General features: G+C 43.0%; 1 protein-coding gene across 1 annotated transcript; it reads left to right on the top strand.

Annotated features, from left to right (window-relative positions):
* Positions 1–1,138: 1,138 nt before the first annotated feature.
* On the top strand, positions 1,139–3,128 carry LOC120969506 (uncharacterized). The gene is made up of 3 exons (XM_040396742.3): positions 1,139–1,230; positions 1,381–1,527; positions 2,173–3,128. The coding sequence occupies exons 1-3, from the start codon at positions 1,147–1,149 to the stop codon at positions 2,482–2,484; spliced, it is 543 nt and encodes a 180-aa protein (XP_040252676.1). The 5' UTR covers positions 1,139–1,146; the 3' UTR covers positions 2,485–3,128.
* Positions 3,129–19,413: the final 16,285 nt, after the last annotated feature.

Here is a 19,413-nt window from a genome sequence, read left to right as displayed (position 1 = left end):
CGTGGATCAATTCTTGCACGTTTTATCGGTCTACGTGTGTATTTGTGTGAGAGAGTGGTTAGTGAGGGTTGAGGAAAAGCCAATCTTGAGCTCCGGTTCACGTGCAAAGATCATACGCTTTGTGTTGAGATCTTGTAAAAAGCTACTACATGGGTTAATTAGCTGTCGACCAATGCTTGGACCCGGAGGATCTCGCGCGTTGCATCCGTGTGAGAAGTGGAAAAACAATAGTATATATGCAAATATTTTTTTTTAAGCATCAGTACAGACACAAGCGCTCATATATACGCGCATACACTCACCCCTATGAACGCACACATGTACACCTTACCAGTATATATGCAAATTGGAAGGACCATGACAGGCTCTCTTGGGACCCAATGAAATTGATCTTTTACCTGCGTAGAGCGGAAAGGTGCGCACCCCTACGCTCCGTTTTTTCTTTTCTGTCAAGTGAAAATGCATGTCTCAATCAATCTTCTTAATGATGGTGTGTGTGAACAAGTACCTAAAGCCTAAAGGAGTGCACAGAGTTGCAGCTGGTCTGTCCGAAATCTTTTGAACTCCAGAGGCGAAATGCCACGTTTCAGCAACTTTTTTAAAGAAGAGATGGCGTAGCTTAGATACGGCAGTCCAACAAAAACTCAAATGCCTAGCTGGAGAGTTTCAATAAAAAAAAAAACCTAGCTAGAGCACGTAGTGGCACAGATCACGGAGCAAAGGTACTTAATGGTTGATCACATGCACAGTCCACCCAAAATTAGAAAACCGTCATTGCCTACAGAAGAGTAAATTGCACAGAAGTATCACAATTGGGGCATTGGAAGCAGATTGGTACCAAGATTGGTAATTTTTACGTGTCAGTACCAACTTTGGGGCGAGGCGTTGCAAAAGAGGCTAAAACAGCTGTTTATACGTATTGACACGGAAACTGACCGGTTGGGCCCGCCCGTCAGGCGCCACGCTGGCCAGTGCGTGCGTCGCCTGCGCTGGCTGCGCGCTGACTCGGACGAGGCCGGCTCGGCCCGTTTATGTGCGACCGAGCCAGACCCCGACCCCGACCGCGCTCGCTTCTTCTTTCTTTCTTCCTGCCTCGCCGTCGCCTGCGCCCGCCACCGCCGGCCGCCACAGCACGCCGCCGCAGCCATGGTTCTGGAGGACGAGAGCAGTGACGACAACTCAAGCCTCCCGTACATGCACTCCGAAACCTCCACCGATGGGCTGAACCAGGTAAGTTACTCCATTGGAGCTAGGGTTAGGGTTAGGTTTAGGAAATTTGGGGATTTTTGTGTGTAGGTGGTCTTTGTTGTTAGGATTTCGTTTGATTTGATTTGTCCTCGTCCTCTGCACATGATGGTAACTTGGATTTTGCTTGGGCAGGTGCCTTTCTCTCTTGAGGACCCGGATTACAAGGGTCTTGAGCTAGATCTGATAGTGTTGTGCGAGAAGCATGGGAAGCCATCAGAGAGGCTTGTTGCGTTTGAAGGAACAATGACTGGGAGAAGGTTCTTAGCATGTGCAGAGCCGGTAATTTTCTTGCCTTGGTGATTAAGCACTGGATGTGTTCATTGAAAGTGGCAGAGTCTTGTTTGCCACCTGTGATTCAGTTATGTGCATGCTAAATTTGTTAGGAATGATCATTATTAAGTTCAGTGGAATGCATTTCTGCTAAAATATATGCTCCTGTTGTGTGCACATGCTATTTATTTACACTTCTTTCCAAATGCAGTGTTGCTCAATATTAAGTTCAGTGGAGCCAGTTAGTAACAATTGCTTACTGCTGACAGTAGGTAGTCTCATTAGCTAGTTTGTTGCTGCAGGCTAGTGTAGTGTATTTAGGTGGGCAAAGTAGTTCACATTGTGTTGCTTATTACTGTTAGGATTTCATTATATTAATGGTCAATTCTTAGCAACTGCTGTTGCTTAGCACATGGCTGCTTAGCAACTTCTAAGTTGAATGGAGTGTTACTCTGGTGCCTGGTAAATATATGAGTTGATCATGCATTGTAGGATTACATTAATCTATTTTACAATGTGGTCCTGTTGCTTAGCAAATGGCTGTGCAAATCCAGTTAATGTCAGTGCCAACATTAGGTACTGCCATGAACTAACTGTTGCTTAGTACTCTTAGTAGTTGTATTGTACTAAATTTTGCCCTTCTAATTTTTCCAGGAAGGTCAGAATTGTGGGTTTGTTCAGTGGGTTGATGAGCAGTGGCCCCCAACAATGGAGAATGCATTGCTGAAGCTTTGGTCAATGGTTGAAGAAAGCAAGTCTGCTAGGGTGAATGATAATCTTCAAAGTGCTCTAACTATTCATCAGTTGACAGAAGAAAAGAACAAGCTGGATGCAGACTATGACAAGTTAGTGAAAGATGTGCATCAACTTGTGGACTTTCAGCAGGATAGGGTTGTGGATTCAGTTATCTGCAGTCTGCTGTCACATATCAGCACCAATGCAGAGCTGAATTGGTGGCTGGTATGAATGCAGAAATGGCAAAGAAAGATGCAGCTGCACAGAAGCTTCAACAAAAGTATGAACTCCTGTGCAACCTGACAAGTGCTCAAGCAACTGTCATCCAAAACTTGAAGTTGAAGAATATGAAAGAGAAGGAATTGTTGAGTGAGGGTAGGATGAATTTGGAGTTGAAGAATGCAGAGTTCACAAAGTTTGAGGAGAAGCTCACCCAAGAGAAGCTAGAGTTGAAGCTCCAGGTTGCTGATCTGCTGAAGCTCAAGAAAAACCATAATGAAGAGAAGCAGATGCAAGAGTTTAAGATTACTGAGCTCATCAAGGCAGAGGAGAAGCTGAAGGAGAAGATCAAGGGGATCCAGGCCATCTTGCAGAACTGAACAAGATGACTTGAGATTAGTGGGCATTGCAGACCTTTTGGGAATGATGGTTGTGCAATGACCTAGTAACTTAGAATTATGGTTGTGTAATGTATGTATGGTTCTAGTACTAATTGTGAACTCTGGTTGTAACTCTAGTAGTTATGCTATTCATCCTTTTGTGAGAAAAGGATGGATTGTGCATTTGAACTCCACTATGTAATGTGATCAATGTGAACAATGGATGTGTATTCTATAATGTGTTGAACTCCAGTGTTACTTATGTTATAGTGATGCTTAAATGCTTAAATGCATTTGCAAAAGTAATGCTTATGTTAGAGTGATGCTTATGTTAGAGTGATGCTTATGTTAGAGTGACGCCTTTAGGTGTTTTCGTCGACCCCGAGCCACCAAAACCCTAATTGATAGGTTTAGGTGGTTCCGTCGACCCCGAGCCACCCTAGAGCCTAGATGATAGGTTTAGGTGGTTCCGTCGACCCCGAGCCACCCTAGACCCTAGTTGATGCCTTTAGGTGTTTCCGTCGACCCCGAGCCACCCTAGACCCTACATGATGCCTTTAGGTGGTTCCGTCGACCCCGAGCCACCCTAGACCCTAGTTGATGCCTTTAGGTGGTTCCGTCGACCCCGAGCCACCAAAACCCTAGTTGATGCCTTTAGGTGTTTCCGTCGACCCCGAGCCACCCTAGACCCTACATGATGCCTTTAGGTGGTTCCGTCGACCCCGAGCCACCAAAACCCTAGTTGATGCCTTTAGGTGTTTCCGTCGACCCCGAGCCACCCTAGACCCTAGTTGATGCCTTTAGGTGGTTCCGTCGACCCCGAGCCACCAAAACCCTAGTTGATGCCTTTAGGTGTTTCCGTCGACCCCGAGCCACCCTAGACCCTACATGATGCCTTTAGGTGGTTCCGTCGACCCCGAGCCACCAAAACCCTAGTTGATGCCTTTAGGTGTTTCCGTCGACCCCGAGCCACCCTAGACCCTACATGATGCCTTTAGGTGTTTCCGTCGACCCCGAGCCACCCTAGACCCTAGTTGATGCCTTTAGGTGGTTCCGTCGACCCCGAGCCACCCTAGACCCTAAATGATGCCTTTAGGTGGTTCCGTCGACCCCGAGCCACCAAAATCCAGCAATATATCCAGCAACAGAGTTACTCTATCCAATAGTATGCACCATTGTCATGAACATATCAATCATAAAAAGATATAAAAAGAACCATCCACATGAACATAGTCCATTCCAGGCATTGATTAACTAATAAATAGCAAGATCACATCCATCCACATGAACAAAAGCCAGCTCCAGAAATGGCATTAACTAATAAATAAATCCATCCATCCACATGAACAAAAGCCATATATGGCATTGATTCTTAAAGTACACCAGCAAAGTACAATAAGAGCACCAGCAAAGTACACTGAGAGCACCAGCAAGATCACATTGTACCATAGGATGCAAGAACACACATGAAGTATCTAGTTTTGAACATTACATGGCACATGTGCCATTTAGTGGTTACCACTTGCATAGAAGTAGGCTCTCCATCCTCTGTTTCTACCACCAGAAGGTGGAGTAGCAGTAGATGTAGAGGGAGCAGTAGATGTGGAGGGACCAGATTGCCTTGGGGCAGAGAATGCACCTCTCCCTCTCCCAGCACCTGGTGCAGCACCTCTACCAGCACCTCTAGCAGCACCAGTCCCAGCAGCTGCAGCTGCAACCCCTCTCCCAGCTCCTCTCCCAGCTCCTCTTCCAGCTGTTGGTGTTGTTGTAGGAGTTGGATGAGAAGTTGTTGATGCTTGTGTAGTAGCAGCAGCACCAGCATTGGAATTCCTTGCAAGAGGCTTGCATAAACAAAGAAGGAAAATGAGTTAGTACTTAAAAAAATAGAATGTACAAGAAGGAAAACCTGTTACTACTTATTAGAGGATTACCACATGTTTGTTCTTCCTCAAAGCCAGCTCAGGCTTCAACTGCTTGTTGCAGCTTGTGTACCTATGTCCTTGCAGTCCACAATTGCCACATGTTATAGTCCCCATTCTTGATGTCTCCTTAGGCTTTGGGACTTCAAATTTCCCCTTGATCCTCTTCTCTTTCTTTCTTCCTCTCTTCACTTTAAATGCAGGTGGGTCAATGTCTGGACCAGGTGTCCTTGTCCAGTCATGCTCACCAGGAACTGGATAGATCATTGGTTCATAAGCTGCCAGATAAATTTCTTTCTTGAAGAACTTGCTGACATAATCCTCTGGTTTTCTTTTGGCCTTGTTTATTGCTGAGATGGCATGGTTACATGGGATGCCACTTAGGTCCCATTTTCTGCACCCACATGTGTGCATTTGCAAGTTAACAGCATGGGTTTGCTGCCCACTTGTAACTTGCCACAAGTCCACACCAGCTTGAATTGGTTTGCAATATTTGGCCCTCTCCTTCTCAACCTCTAGCTTCTCACTATAATGGGGTGTTATGTCCCATCTAGCTTTCTTTCCACTCTCCCTATTCCTATGCCACCTCACCATCTGCTTATCCTTTATTCCATCACACATTGTCCTAATTGGTTTCTTCCTAACATCTAGGACATACTTGTTGAACACCTCAGATAAATTGTTAACTACAAGGTCAGTCTTGCAGTTTGTGTCAAATGCATTCCTTGCCCATGTTTTCTTGGGTATTTGACAAAGCCACTCCCAAGCTTGCTCACACTCAGCTCTAAGGTCATTCATTGCAATGTTAAATTTGTGTTCACTATATGCATAGGCAGCATTATCCATACACTTTTTCAGATCTTCCCCCCTAAACCCAGCATTTTGGAAGTTTGCATAGATATGCCTAAGGCAGAACCTTTGGTTGCACTTAGGAAAGACATCATTCACTGCATTTAGTAGGCCCTGGGACACACAATTAAACTAGCTAAGCTCCTATCTAGCACAAAACAACCATATAGGAACAATGACATAAGATGCAAGCACATACCTTTTGTCTATCTGACATTATTGTATATGGACCAAACCTTCCCACTTCTCCTCCTAGGCAGATTTTAAGTTGGTGTAGAAACCAACACCAGTTAGGTGTGTCCTCTTGCCCAACAATACCAAATGCTAGTGGGTATATATTGTTGTTGCCATCTCTACCAGTGGCAGCAAGTAGTTGAGCACCAGTAGTTAACTTAATGAAGCACCCATCAACACCTGAGCAAGCAAATTCAGTATTAAAAACATTCAAATGCATTTCAAGATGAAACAATATGTAACTAATGCACAAGGTGAACAAACTAACCAATGAATGGTCTGCACCCCTTGAGAAACCCCTCCCTTGCTCCATTGATGCAATAGAACATAGCATGGAATCTTGGACCTGGATGGGGGATTTTTTCAGTGGGTGTTGGAGTTACAGTAGTGACTACTACTCTACTCCCAGGGTTTGTATCCATCACTGTCTGAGCATAGTCTTTCAACCTAGGGTATTGCTTCTTGTGGTCTCCTAGCACAGCATCAATAGCTAGGTTCTTTGCCCTATATGCCATTGACTTGGGCACATCCACACCATACTTCTCCATGCAGGCATCAATCAAAGTCTGAATGCCAGTTGTCAGATCAGATCTGAACAGTGACTCATACTTCTGTGCAAGCCACTTGGCACTTACCCTTGTTGTCCCTGTACTAATAGGGCAAGTGTGCTTAATTCTCATCTTCTTAATTACAAAAGTAGTTTCACCTTTTATAACTGCTGCCACCATAAAGAAGTTGCAATGTTTTTGGTTGCATTCTACAATTATTCTTTGATCTGAGTTCCTATGATATTTGAAGTTTCTGCCTTGAGTGATGTGTAAGTTCAACAAAGCCTCTCTGAATTGATGTTGATCCTTGAAACACATCTGTAGACATAATTGCTCATGTGGTGCCTCCATTTTCTCATTGTACCATTTTCTAGGAGGCCTCTGCTTTGCCCTGCTCTTCCTTTTCTTTGGAAGCACAAATGCCAATGGCTCATAACCATCATCATCAGCCTCCTTCAACAATCCTTTCTGTTCTTCATCAGATGAAGGTTGGAAATCAGGTTCCTCCTCTTGAACTACACTTGAATGTGTCCTTGTTGTAGGCCCTTTCCTAACTGGAAGCTTCTGTTTCTTCTTCTTCTTCTCTTCATGTACAATTACAGTTTCTTCATCCTGTGAAACAACCTTGTCATCTTCATCCTTTTCAAAAGGTTCCTCAACCTCTGTGTCACCAGAGTAATGCACCATTTCTTCCTCCTCAGATTCTTCATCATCTGTTTCTTCCTCTTCTACTTCATCATACTCTCTCTGTTTCTTTCCCTCATCCATCTCTATGTCATCAGCATCACCCATATAAAAAGGGTTTACATCACTGTCATCTTCACCTTCACAATCAGAACCACCACTGCCATCATATCCCTCTTCTTCTTCTATTTCCAAAATAGCTTTCAGTTTTCCTTTTACATTCTTGCTCTCTTGTGTGCAAACACCAGTACCATGAGCTACTAAACTGCAGCTGCTACTCTGACTTTCAAAGGCAACTCCTTCTTCATCAACAGCATAGATGGGTGGCTCACTGAGATCATATAACACAATAGTGGATAATTCTTGCCTCTGAAACTTGCTGCAAGGAGGTGCACATGCCCTCACTAGCAAATTTAAAACCTTACACTCCTCAACCTGCCTCTTTACTAGTTGCAACTCAGCATTACTCTCTACCATCTCCAATCCTTTCTCCCCTAAATCTGGATTCTCAATGTGAAACAGCAGATCATATTCACTAAATCCTTGGGTTTCCATCACTGCAATCATATTCAGGTATGTTACATCTGAACTGCAGAGCTTCAGCTCTAACATTTCTGAAGCATCAAAAAAGAACCTAACATCCAAAATGTCATCATACAAACTGCAAAATGAAATAACAGACAAAATTGGTTAATAAACAATTTTACTTAACATACTGTCTAACATATAAACAAAGATTTGTTTCAGTTAACATATAAACAAGTTATCATATAAACAGAGTTTTGTTTTAGTTAACATATACACAAGTTAACATATAAACAGAGCTTTGTTTAAGTTAACATATAAGCAAAGCTTTTATTTACCCTAGCTAGGTAACACCTAATGCTGCTCTAGTTAGGACTCATGTAATCCACTATACTACTCTGCTCTAGTTAGGCCTAGCAATTACAGTGCTAAACATGCAGGCAGTACACTCTAACCCTAATCCCCAATTTCAGTGAGCAAGAATGGAGCAAGAATGGAACAGTGGAGCACTTACAGAACACCACCGAAGCCATGAGTCCAGTGATGGGCGGTGCTAGGGTTGTCCACCCAAATTCGCGCCATCCGCAGCCTCTGCTCCATCGACAACGCCGGCTCCGCAAAATCTTCCTCCGCGCTACTGTACTCCGAGCTGGAGTAGCCGCCACTGCCATCGAAGCGGGGGAGGTTGCCGCCGCTCGCATCGCCCAGGCCATCGCCGCCTGCCGGAGTCGCCGAGGCCATCGTCGCCTAGGGCACAGCAGCCGCGGGGGAGAGGAGGGCACAGCGGCCGCGGGGGAGAGGAGGGCACAACGGTCGCGGGGGAGAGGAAGGCACAGCGGCCACGGGGGAGAGGAGGGCACAGCGGCCGCGGGGGAGAGGAGGGCACAGCAGCCGCGGGGGAGAGGAGGGAGGTGACAGCGCCTGAGCTGTTCGATCGATGGCTACGGCGGCGTGGTGCGGCGGCGGCGGGGCGGGTGGGGAGGCAGCCGCCGGCGAGGTGCGAGGACAGGGCAGAGCGGGGTCGGGGTCTGGCTCGGTCGCACCAACGGGCCGAGCCGGCCTCGTCCGAGTCAGCGCGCAGCCAGCGCAGGCGACGCGCGCACTGGCCAGCGTGGCGCCTGACGGGCGGGCCCAACCGGTCAGTTTCCGTGTCAATACGTATAAACAGCTGTTTTAGCCTCTTTTGCAACGCCTCGTCCCAAAGTTGGTACTGACACGTAAAAATTACCAATCTTGATACCAATCTGTTTCCAATGCCCCAATTGTGATATTTCTGTGCAATTTACTCCCAACAGAAAGAAGGAGGTCGACCAGCCAGAGGCCAGCTGCCGGCATGGCTCCTTTCATGATGACGTGTGAGCTCACTGGCCCCTCTCACTCTCGTTCCCTTTTACCCACACGATTGCGTGGCTGTGCTTCTCTCGTCGACTGTAGTTGCATTATTACCTTGGCCAGCAGGGATCTCACACGTCACTGTAGTAGTGCCCTTTAGAGCAGTGGATCTTGTCGACTTAGATTCCAGTTGTCGTCTACTTCTAGGGGCCGGGATCTAGTCGGCACCAAATTCCACTGGCATAGTCCAAATGATGGTGCAACAACGCCCCTCTTTAGTTGGAGGATGGTCAAAATAATACAGGGATGGAATAATATATATGGTGATTCAGATGTACTCCCTCTATAAACTAATATAAGAGTGTTTAGATCATTATTTTAGTATTCTAAACGCTCTTATATTAGTTTACGGGAGGAGTACGTGTTTTGTTAAATTCTAAGTAATTTTGGAACAGCGTGAATGTATTACTGAAATTGTTTTGTTGCATCGGTGAAGACGCAGCAACTTTTTCCCAAGGATTAAAAAACACATGAACTTTTCGACGAGCCTGCACCGAACGGAAAATTTGGAGTGATGGGAAAACTTTATAGGAACAAAACAGATGGTTTGCTGCAGTACTACAAAGCAAACAAGCATGATAGGAACATTTTGTAAGGATTTTTTTTTTGAACCGGGCTTTACCCCTTTCCATTGCAAAGAACGGAAATACAACCAGTTCAAGCGAGAAATTTTGGGCCACTGCCCGGTGCTGCTACAGTTGGTGCCGGTGGTGGGCGAACAGCGCCAGTGCTTGTCTCCTAGGTATGAAATTATGTGGGAACGTGAACCGTCCCTGCCGGATGCGGTGGCAAAAGGCTTGGGAGAAGAACAAGCCGAGCGGGGACTTTGGTTCGGTTGCGAACTCGTTGAAGGAAATGACGAGAAATCTAAAAGATTGGAGTAAGAAGAACTATGCACATGTCACTCGAGAATGAAAAACTGCGTGATGAATTGAGTAGTATGCAGGGTGGGAATGCCGATCGTGCAGCGATCCGGCAGAAGATGAACGAGCTAGATGAACTTTTATACCGCGAAGAGATGATGTGGCTGCAACGTTCATGTATCACTTGACTCAAGGAAGCGGAACACAATACGCAGTACTTGCATCGACGTGCGGTGTGGCGGATGCGGATGAACTTGATTCAAAGGCTCCGCACACATGATGGTACATGGTGCGACATGCCATCAGGGATGGTAAAAAGGATCCCACCATTGACCCAGAGGAGGTCGTTCAGAGTATTACGATGAAGCTGACCGTTGAAATGAATGATGGTTTGTCGGCTCCATATACTGAAAAAGAGGTTTCAGATACATTATTTCAGATCAGACCCTCAAAGCGCCAGGTACAGATGGATTTCCTGCACGTTTTTATTAACGTAATTGGGCGGTATTGAAGGCAAAAACTATTGAGGCGGTAATGAATTTTTGCATCGATTGGATTATGCCCGATGGGGTTAATGATACGGCGATAGTCCTAATTCCTCAGGTTTGCCACCCTAAGGAGCTGAAGGATTTCCGTCCAATTAGTATCAGTAACATGTTCTATCAGTGTCCTATTTTGACTGAGCTTAATTATATCAGAAAATCAAAGTGTGTTTAATCCGGGATGCCTTATTTCCGACAATTCCATCATAGCTTTTGAATGCATTGATTATATGTAATCACTGAAGGGCAATGCATAGAGATGTCATGCTTATAAACTTGACCTTCCCAAGGCGTATGACCATGTGGATTGGACTTTGTTGTAGAATGTTTTGATCAAGTGTGGTTTCTCCCAAGACTGGGCCTCACGGATCATGGTGTGTGTTAACTCAGTTAAATATTCGATAAAGTGTAATGGCAAATTATTAGACTCCTTTGCACCTTCTCGAGGCCTCCATGGAGATGCATAGCAACGAGGGAGAGAATGTGTCTACGTATCCTCGTAGACCGTAAGCGGAAGCGTTTAACAACGCGGTTGATGCAGTCGAACTTTCTTCGTGATCCAACCGATCGATTACCGAACGTATGGCACCTCCGCGTTCAGCACAAGTTCAGCTCGGTGGCGTCCACTGATGTCTGCTAGAACTACGTCGATATTTCCCCAAAGAGGAAGGGATGATGGAGTATAGCGACGTAAGGTATTTCCCTCAGTGCTGAGACCAAGGTTATCGAACCAGTAGGAGAACCTCCTCACACCACGGAAACAACACCTGCACACAAATAACAAATATTTGCAACCCGGCGTGTTAAAGGGGTTGCCAATCCCTTTCGGGTACGGCGCCTCAAAATATAGGCAAATAATGTGAGGTAAAAGTGGTAGATAGGATAAATTGATCGCGGAACAAATAAATTGCAGCAAGGTATTTTTGTATTTTTGGTTTGATAGGTCTGAAAATAAATGCAAGAGAAAATAGATCGTAAAGGCAAATATGATGAAAAGAGACCCCGGGGCCGTAGATTTCACTAGTGGCTTCTCTCGAGAAAAATAGCAAACGGTGGAAAAATAATTACTGTTAGGCAATTGATAGAACTTCAAATAATCATGACGATATCCAGGCAATGACCATTATATAGGCATCACGTCCAAGATTAGTATACCGACTCCTGCCTGCATCTACTACTATTACTCCACACATCGACCGCTATCCAGCATGCATCTAGTGTATTAAGTTCATGAGAAAACGGAGTAATGCAATAAGAACGATGACATGATGTAGACGAGATCCGTTTATCTATTGCGGGGATGTAGATCTCATCTTGTTATCCTTAGTAGCAACGATACATACGTGTCGGTTCCCCTTCTGTCACTAGGATCAAGCACCGTAAGATCGAACCCACTACAAAGCACCTCTTCCCATTGCAAGATAAATAGATCAAGTTGGCCAAACAAAACCCAAATATCGGAGAAGAAATACGAGGCTATAAGCAATCATGCATATAAGAGATCGAAGAAGACTCAAATAACTTTCATGTATAAAAACATAGATCTGATCATAAACTCAAAGTTCATCGGACCCCTACAAACACACCGCAAAAAGACTTACATCATATGGATCTCCAAGAGACCATTGTATTGATAATCAAGAGAGAGAGAGAGGAAGACATCTAGCTACTAACTACGGACTGGTAGGTCTACAAAGAACTACTCACGCATCATAGGAGAGGCACCAATGGAAGTGGTGAACCCCTCCATGACGGTGTCTAGATTGGATCTGGTGGTTCTGGAGTCTACAGCGGCTGGAATTGATTTTCGTCGACTCCCCTAGGGTTTCTGGAATATTGTGGTATTTATAGAGCGAAGAGGCGGTTCAGGGGGCACCCGAGGTGAGCAGCACCCACCAGGGCGCGCCTGGGCCTCCTGGCGCGCCTTGGTGGGTGCTGCTCCCCTCCAGCAGCCCCCAAGGTGCTTCCTTGGCCCAATGGCTTTCTTCTGGCCCAAAAAAATCCTCCAGGAGTTTCGTTGCGTTTGGACCCCGTTTGATATTGATTTCGTACGATGTAAAAAACATGCAGAAAACAGCAACTGGAACTGGGCACTATGTCAATAGGTTAGTACCAAAAAATGATATAAAATGATTGTAAAACATCCAAGAATGATAATATAATAGCATGGAACAATCAAAAATTATATATACGTTGGAGACGTATCAGCATCCCCAAGCTTAATTCCTGCTCGTCCTCGAGTAGGTAAATGATAAAAACAGAGTTTTTGATGTGGAATGCTGCCTAACATGTTCATCACATTTCTTTTCTTTATAGCATGGACATATGGACTTTTATATGATTCAAAGCAATAGTCTAGTTTTGACATGAAGACTTTAATACTCAAGCATACCAACAAGCAACCATGTCTTTCAAAATATCAACACTAAAGCAAGTTATCCCTAGCCCATTATGGTCAATCATTGATCCATTCATGAAACACACTCGAATATTAGCTACACCCAATGCTCAAATACGATCATAGTGCCCCTTAGTTGGTGCTTTATAAGAGAAGATGGAGACTCAAATTCAAAATAAAAATTGCATAAGTAAAAGAAAGGCCCTTCGCGGAGGGAAGTAGGGATTTGTAGAGGTGCCAGAGCTCAAAGCTTAAATTGAGAGATAAAAATTATTTTTGAGAGGCATACTTTTCCCACCAACGAAAACGACTTAGAGCATCCCAACACTTTCCATGCTAGATACATCATAGGCGGTTCCCAAACAGAAAATAAAGTTTATTTCTTTTTCCACCATAACTTTCACTTTCAATGGCTAACCGTATCCACAGGTGCCCTCCATACCAACACTTTCAAAGGAATTTATTATTTGACAACATAAAGTAAATTCATTATTCATTTTGGGACTGGGCATCCCTAGTAACTTTGTCGTACTCTCTTGCAATGACAAGTGAATAAACACTCATCATGAGAATAACACATCTAGCATGGAAAATATTGGCTACCCTTTACCGCTTCGCGAGTAGTAGAGCACACAAAAGAGAAATTTATTTTGAACATTAGAGATGGCACATGCAAATTTGCTTAGAACGACATGGAAATACCGCATATAGGTAGGTATAGTGGACTCATACGACAAAACTGGTTTAAAGGGTTTTGGATGCACAAGTAGTGATCATACTTAGTGCAAAATGAAGCCTAACAAAAAGATTGAGAAGCGACCAACCAAAAAGCAAAAATCTCGTACCCAAGCATTAAGCATAAGTAACACCGAATAATGCACCATAAGTAGGATATAAATTTCATTGCATAGCTATTGACTTTCGTGCTTGCATAGGGAATCACAAACCTTAACATCAATATTCTTACTAAAGCACAATTACTCATCAACATGACTCACATATCATATCGTCATATCTCAAAACCATTACTAAGAATCAAGTTTATTTTGTCCAATGATCTTCATGAAAGTTTTTATTATACCCTCCTTGGATATCTATCACTTTGGACTATTTTCATATGTTGCTTTTGATAAGTCAAACAAATATAAGTGAAGATCATGAGCATAATTTTTTCTTTCTCTCAAAATAATCTAAGTGAAGCAAGAGAGAATTTCTTCAAATTTACTAACTCCCAAATAAATCTAAGTGAAGCATGAGAGCATTTCTTCAAAAATAACAAAGCACACTGTGCTCAAAAAGATATAAGTGAAGTACTAGAGCAAATCCAAGGCTCTATGAATTTAAGTAAAGCATAGGAGCAAGCATAGCATAATTTTTGGCTCTCTCAAAAGGGTGTGTCCAGCAAGGATTCAACACTTAAAACACAAAGCAAAACAAGCAAAGACTCATATCATACAAGATGCTCCAAGCAAAACTCATATCATGTGATGAATAAAAATATAGTTTCAAGTAAAATACCGATGGTTGTTAGAAGAGAGCGGGGATGCCACTCGGGGGCATCCCCAAGCTTAGTTGGATGCTACTTCTTTGAATATTATCTTGGGGTGCCTCGGGCATCCCCAAGCTTATCCTTTTGCTTATCCTTATTCCTTCATCCATCGTAAGATAAACCAAAACTTGAAAACTTCAATCACACAAAACTCAAACAAAACCTTCGTGAGATCCGTTAGTATAAGAAACCAAACCACTACAATAAGTACTGTAGAAAACCTATTCTTATTTTGTTTTTGCATCATATCTACTGTATTCCAACTTTTCTATGGCAAAAACTCATCAAAGAAAACCATAGAATCATCAAAACAAGCACACAACGCAAAGAAAACAGAATCTTTCAAAAAACAGAACAGTCTGTAGCAATCTGAATATTTCGAATACTTCTGTAACTCCACAAATTATGAAATAAATTGGTGGACGTGAGGAATTTGTCTATTAATCCTATGCAAAAAGAATCAACGTAAAATCACTCTCCTGTTAAAAATGACAAATAATCTCGTGAGCGCAAAAGTTTCTGTTTTCCAGCAAGATCAAATAAACTTTCACCCAAGTCTTCCCAAAGGCCTTGCTTGGCACAAACACTAATTAAAACACAAAAAACACAATTAACAGTAGCATAATTGTGCTAACACTCAAGAACAGAAAGCAAAAAGCAAAAATAAATTTTATTCATTGGGTTGCCTCCAAACAAATGCTATCGGTTTACGCCCCTAGCTAGGCATAACGCGTAGGATCTAAGTTTGGTCATCTTTGGTTCTAGATCCATAAGATGCCCTCATGATTGATTCATACGGTGGCCTAATTCTTGTTCTAGGGGAGTGTTCCATTCCCTTCCTTAGTGGAAATTGAAATTTAATATTGCCTTATTTCATATCAATCACGGCACCAATAGTACGCAAAAACGGTCTACGAAGAATAATTGGACAAGACGGATTAGAATCAATATCAAGAACAATAAAGTCTATGGGCACATAATTCCTATTTGCAAGAATAAGAACATCATTAATTTTTCCCATAGGCTTTTTAATAGTAGAGTCCGCTAAGTGCAAATTTAAAGAGCATTCCTCAATATTGGTAAGACCAAGCACATCACATAAAGATTTCGGGATTGTAGAAACACTAGCACCCAAGTCACACAAAGCAAAACACTCATAATTTTTTATCTTGACTTTGATAGTAGGTTCCCATTCATCATGCAATTTTCTAGGAATTGAAACTTCTAATTCCAACTTTTCTTCAAAAGCTTTCATCATGGCATCAACAATATGTTTAGTAAAAGCTTTATTTTGTTCATAAGCATGGGGTGAATTTATCATGGACTGCAACAAAGAAATACAATCAATCAAAGAGAAACTATCATAATTGAAGTCTTTGTAATCCAAAATAGTGGGCACATCACTAGTTAAAGTCTTGACCTCTTCAAACCCACTTTTATCAATTCCTCAACAAGATTTTCACCGTCCGAATCATAGGGACGCCTGATAACCCACAAGTGTAGGGGATCAATTGTAGCCTCTTTAGATAAGTAAGAGTGTCGAACACAACGAGGAGCCAAAGGTAGAACAAATATTCCCTCAAGTTCTATCGACCACTGATACAACTCTACGCACGCTTAACGTTCGCTTTACCTAGAACAAGTATGAAACTAGAAGTACTTTGTAGGTGTTGTTGGATAGGTTTGCAAGAATATAAAGAGCACGTAAATATAAACTAGGGGCTCTTTAGATAAAAAAGCAATAAAGTAAATATAGCGAGTGTGGAAAAGTGGTGGTAGGAGTTGTGGAATTGTCCCTAAGAAATTGACTACGTTACTAGACCGATAGCAAGTTTTATGTGGGAGAGGCATAGGCTAACATACTTTCTCTTCTTGGATCATATGCACTTATGATTGGAACTCTATGAAGCATCGCAACTACTAAAGATCATTAAGGTAAAACCCAACCATAGCATTAAAGCATCAAGTCCCCTTTATCCCATACGCCAGAACCCCTTACTCGGGTTTATGCTTCTGTCACTCAAGCAACCCACTATAAGCGAATCATGAACATATTGCAACACCCTACAGCGGGAATCCCTCACGCTTGAGCGACACGGAGGGCACAATAGGACAGCAACATAACCACAAGCAAATTAAACCAATCATAGAAATTCACCAATCACCGATAGGACAACGAAAATCTACTCAGACATCATAGGATGGCAACACATCATTGGATAATAATATGAAGCATAAAGCACCATGTTCAAGTAGAGGGTACAGCGGGTTGCGGGAGAGTGGACCGCTGAATATAGATGGGGGAAGGTGATGGAGATGCTGGTGAAGATGGCGGAGGTGTTGGTGTAGATCACGGTGATGATGATGGCCCCCGGCGGCGTTCTGGCGCCACCGGAAGCGAGGGGGAGAGAGCCCCCCTTCTTCTTCTTCTTCTTCCTTGACCTTCTCCCTAGATGGGAGAAGGGTTTCCCCTCTGGTCCATGGTCTCCATGGTGTGGGAGGGGCGAGAGCCCCTCCGAGATTGGATCTGTCTCTCTGTCTCTCTCTGTTTCTGCATTCTTAGATTCTGCCCTTTCACCGTTTCTTTTATATCCAGAGATCCGTAACTCCGATTGGGTTGAAACCTTCGCCCAGAATTTTCTCCGAAAATTAGCTTTCTTGCAGCTAAAGAAGAGCGTCAACTGCCTTACGGGGTGCCCACGAGGGTCAGGGGCGCCCCCTGCCTCGTGGCCCCCTCGGGCACCGTCTCGCGTTGATTTTACTTCCAAAAAATCATAAATATTCCAAAAATATTCTCCGTCCGTTTTTATCCCGTTTGGACTCCGTTTGATATTGGGTTTCTGCGAAACATAAAACATGCAACAAACAGGAACTGGCACTGGGCACTGGATCAATATGTTAGTCCCAAAAATAGTATAAAAAGTTACCAAAAGTATATGAAAGTTGATTAATATTGGCATGGAACAATCAAAAATTATAGATACGACGGAGACGTATCAGCATCCCCAAGCTTAATTCCTGCTCGTCCTCGAGTAGGTAAATGATAAAATAATTTTTGATGTGGAATGCTACCTAGCATAATCTTGATCATGTAATCTAATCATGGCATGAATATTAAGACACGAGTGATTCAAAGCAATAGTCTATCATTTGACATAAAAACGATAATACTTCAAGCATACCAACCAAGCAATTATGTCTTATCAAAATAACATAGCCAAAGAAAGCTTATCCCTACAAAATCATATAGTTTGGCCATGCATCATTTTCGTCACACAAAATGCTCCCATCATGCACAACCCCGATGCCAAGTCGAGCAATTGATTCATACTTTTTAACGCGCTTCAGCCTTTTCAACCCTCAGGCAATACATAAGCGCAAGCCATGGATATAGCACTATAGGTGGAATTGAATATGATGGTGGGGGTTTATGTGGAGAAGACAAAAAGGGAGCAAGTCTCACATCGATGCGGCTAATCAACGGGCTATGGAGATGCCCATCAATTGATATCAATGCGAGGAGTAGGGATTGCCATACAACGGATGCACTAAGAGATATAAGTGTATGAAAGCTCAAACTGAAAACTAAGTGGGTGTGCATCCAACTTGCTTGCTCATGAAGACCTCGGGCATTTGAGGAAGCCCATCATCGGAATATACAAGCCAAGTTCTATAATGAAAATTCCCACTAGTATATGAAAGTGAAAACATAGGAGACTCTCTCTATGAAGAACATGGTGCTACTTTGAAGCACAAGTGTGGTAAAAGGATAGTAGCATTGCCCCTTCTCTCTTTTTCTCTCTTTTTTTTGGTGGGCTTCTTTGGCCTTTTTTTTATTTGGGCTTCTTTGGCCTCTTTTATTTTTCATAAAGTCCGGAGACTCATCCCGACTTGTGGGGGAATCATAGTCTCCATCATCCTTTCCTTACTAGGGCAATGCTCTAATAATGATGATCATCACACTTTATTTACTTACAACTCAATATTACAACTCGATATCTAGAACAAAGATATGACTCTATATGAATGCCTCCGGTGGTGTACCGGGATGTGCGATGATCTAGCATAGCAAAGATATAAAAAAACAGACAAGCCATGAAAACATCATGCTAGCTATCTTACGATCATGCAAAGCAATACGACAATGAATGCTCAAGTCATGTATATGATGATGATGGAAGTTGCATGGCAATATATCTCGGAATGGCTATGGAAATGCCATGATAGGTAGGTATGGTGGCTGTTTTGAGGAAGATATAAGGATGCTTATGTGTGATAGAGCGTATCGTATCACGGGGTTTGGATGCACCGGCGAAGTTTGCACCAACTCTCGAGGTGAGAAAGGGCAATGCACGGTACCGAAGAGGCTAGCAATGATGGAAGGGTGAGAGTGCGTATAATCCATGGACTCACATTAGTCATAAAGAACTCGTATACTTATTGCAAAAGTTTATTAGCCCTCGAAGCAAAGTACTACTATGCATGCCCCTAGGGGGATAGATTGGTAGGAAAATACCATCGCTCGTCCCCGACCGCCACTCATAAGGAAGACAATCAAAGAAACACCACATGCTTCAAATTTGTCACACAACGGTTACCATACGTGCATGCTATAGGACTTGCAAACCTCAACACAAGTATTTTCTCAATTTCACAATTACCCAACTAGCATGACTCTAATATCACCACCTTTATGTCACAAAACTATTGCAAGGAATCAAACATATCATATTCAGCGATCTACAAGTTTTATGTAGGATTTTATGACTAACCATGTGAATGACCAATTCCTGTCATCTCTCTAAATTGATATAAGTGAAGCAAGAGAGTTTAATTCTTTCTACAAAAGATATGCCCACGCTCTAACAAATAAAAACGAAGCAAAAGAGCATTCTACAAATGGCGGTTTTCTATGTGAAGAGAAACAGGCAATCCAAACTTCAAATGATATAAGTGAAGCACATGAAGCATTCTATAAAGCCATACTCAAAAGATATAAGTGAAGTGCAATGATCACTCTATAAATCAACCATGGACTATCTCATACCAGCATGGTGC

This window comes from Aegilops tauschii, chromosome 7 (genome assembly GCF_002575655.3).
Source record: "Aegilops tauschii subsp. strangulata cultivar AL8/78 chromosome 7, Aet v6.0, whole genome shotgun sequence".
NCBI lineage: Eukaryota > Viridiplantae > Streptophyta > Magnoliopsida > Poales > Poaceae > Aegilops > Aegilops tauschii.
This window is presented reverse-complemented; position numbering and strand designations above follow the sequence as displayed.

Excerpts from the sequence above, each read along its gene's own strand:
- LOC120969506 (XM_040396742.3), top strand. The coding sequence starts at position 1,147 with ATGGTTCTGGAGGACGAGAGCAGTGACGACAACTCAAGCCTCCCGTAC. Across the intron at positions 1,231-1,380 it reads CCACCGATGGGCTGAACCAG|GTGCCTTTCTCTCTTGAGGA; the intron begins GTAAGTTACTCC and ends TTGCTTGGGCAG. Across the intron at positions 1,528-2,172 it reads TCTTAGCATGTGCAGAGCCG|GAAGGTCAGAATTGTGGGTT; the intron begins GTAATTTTCTTG and ends TAATTTTTCCAG.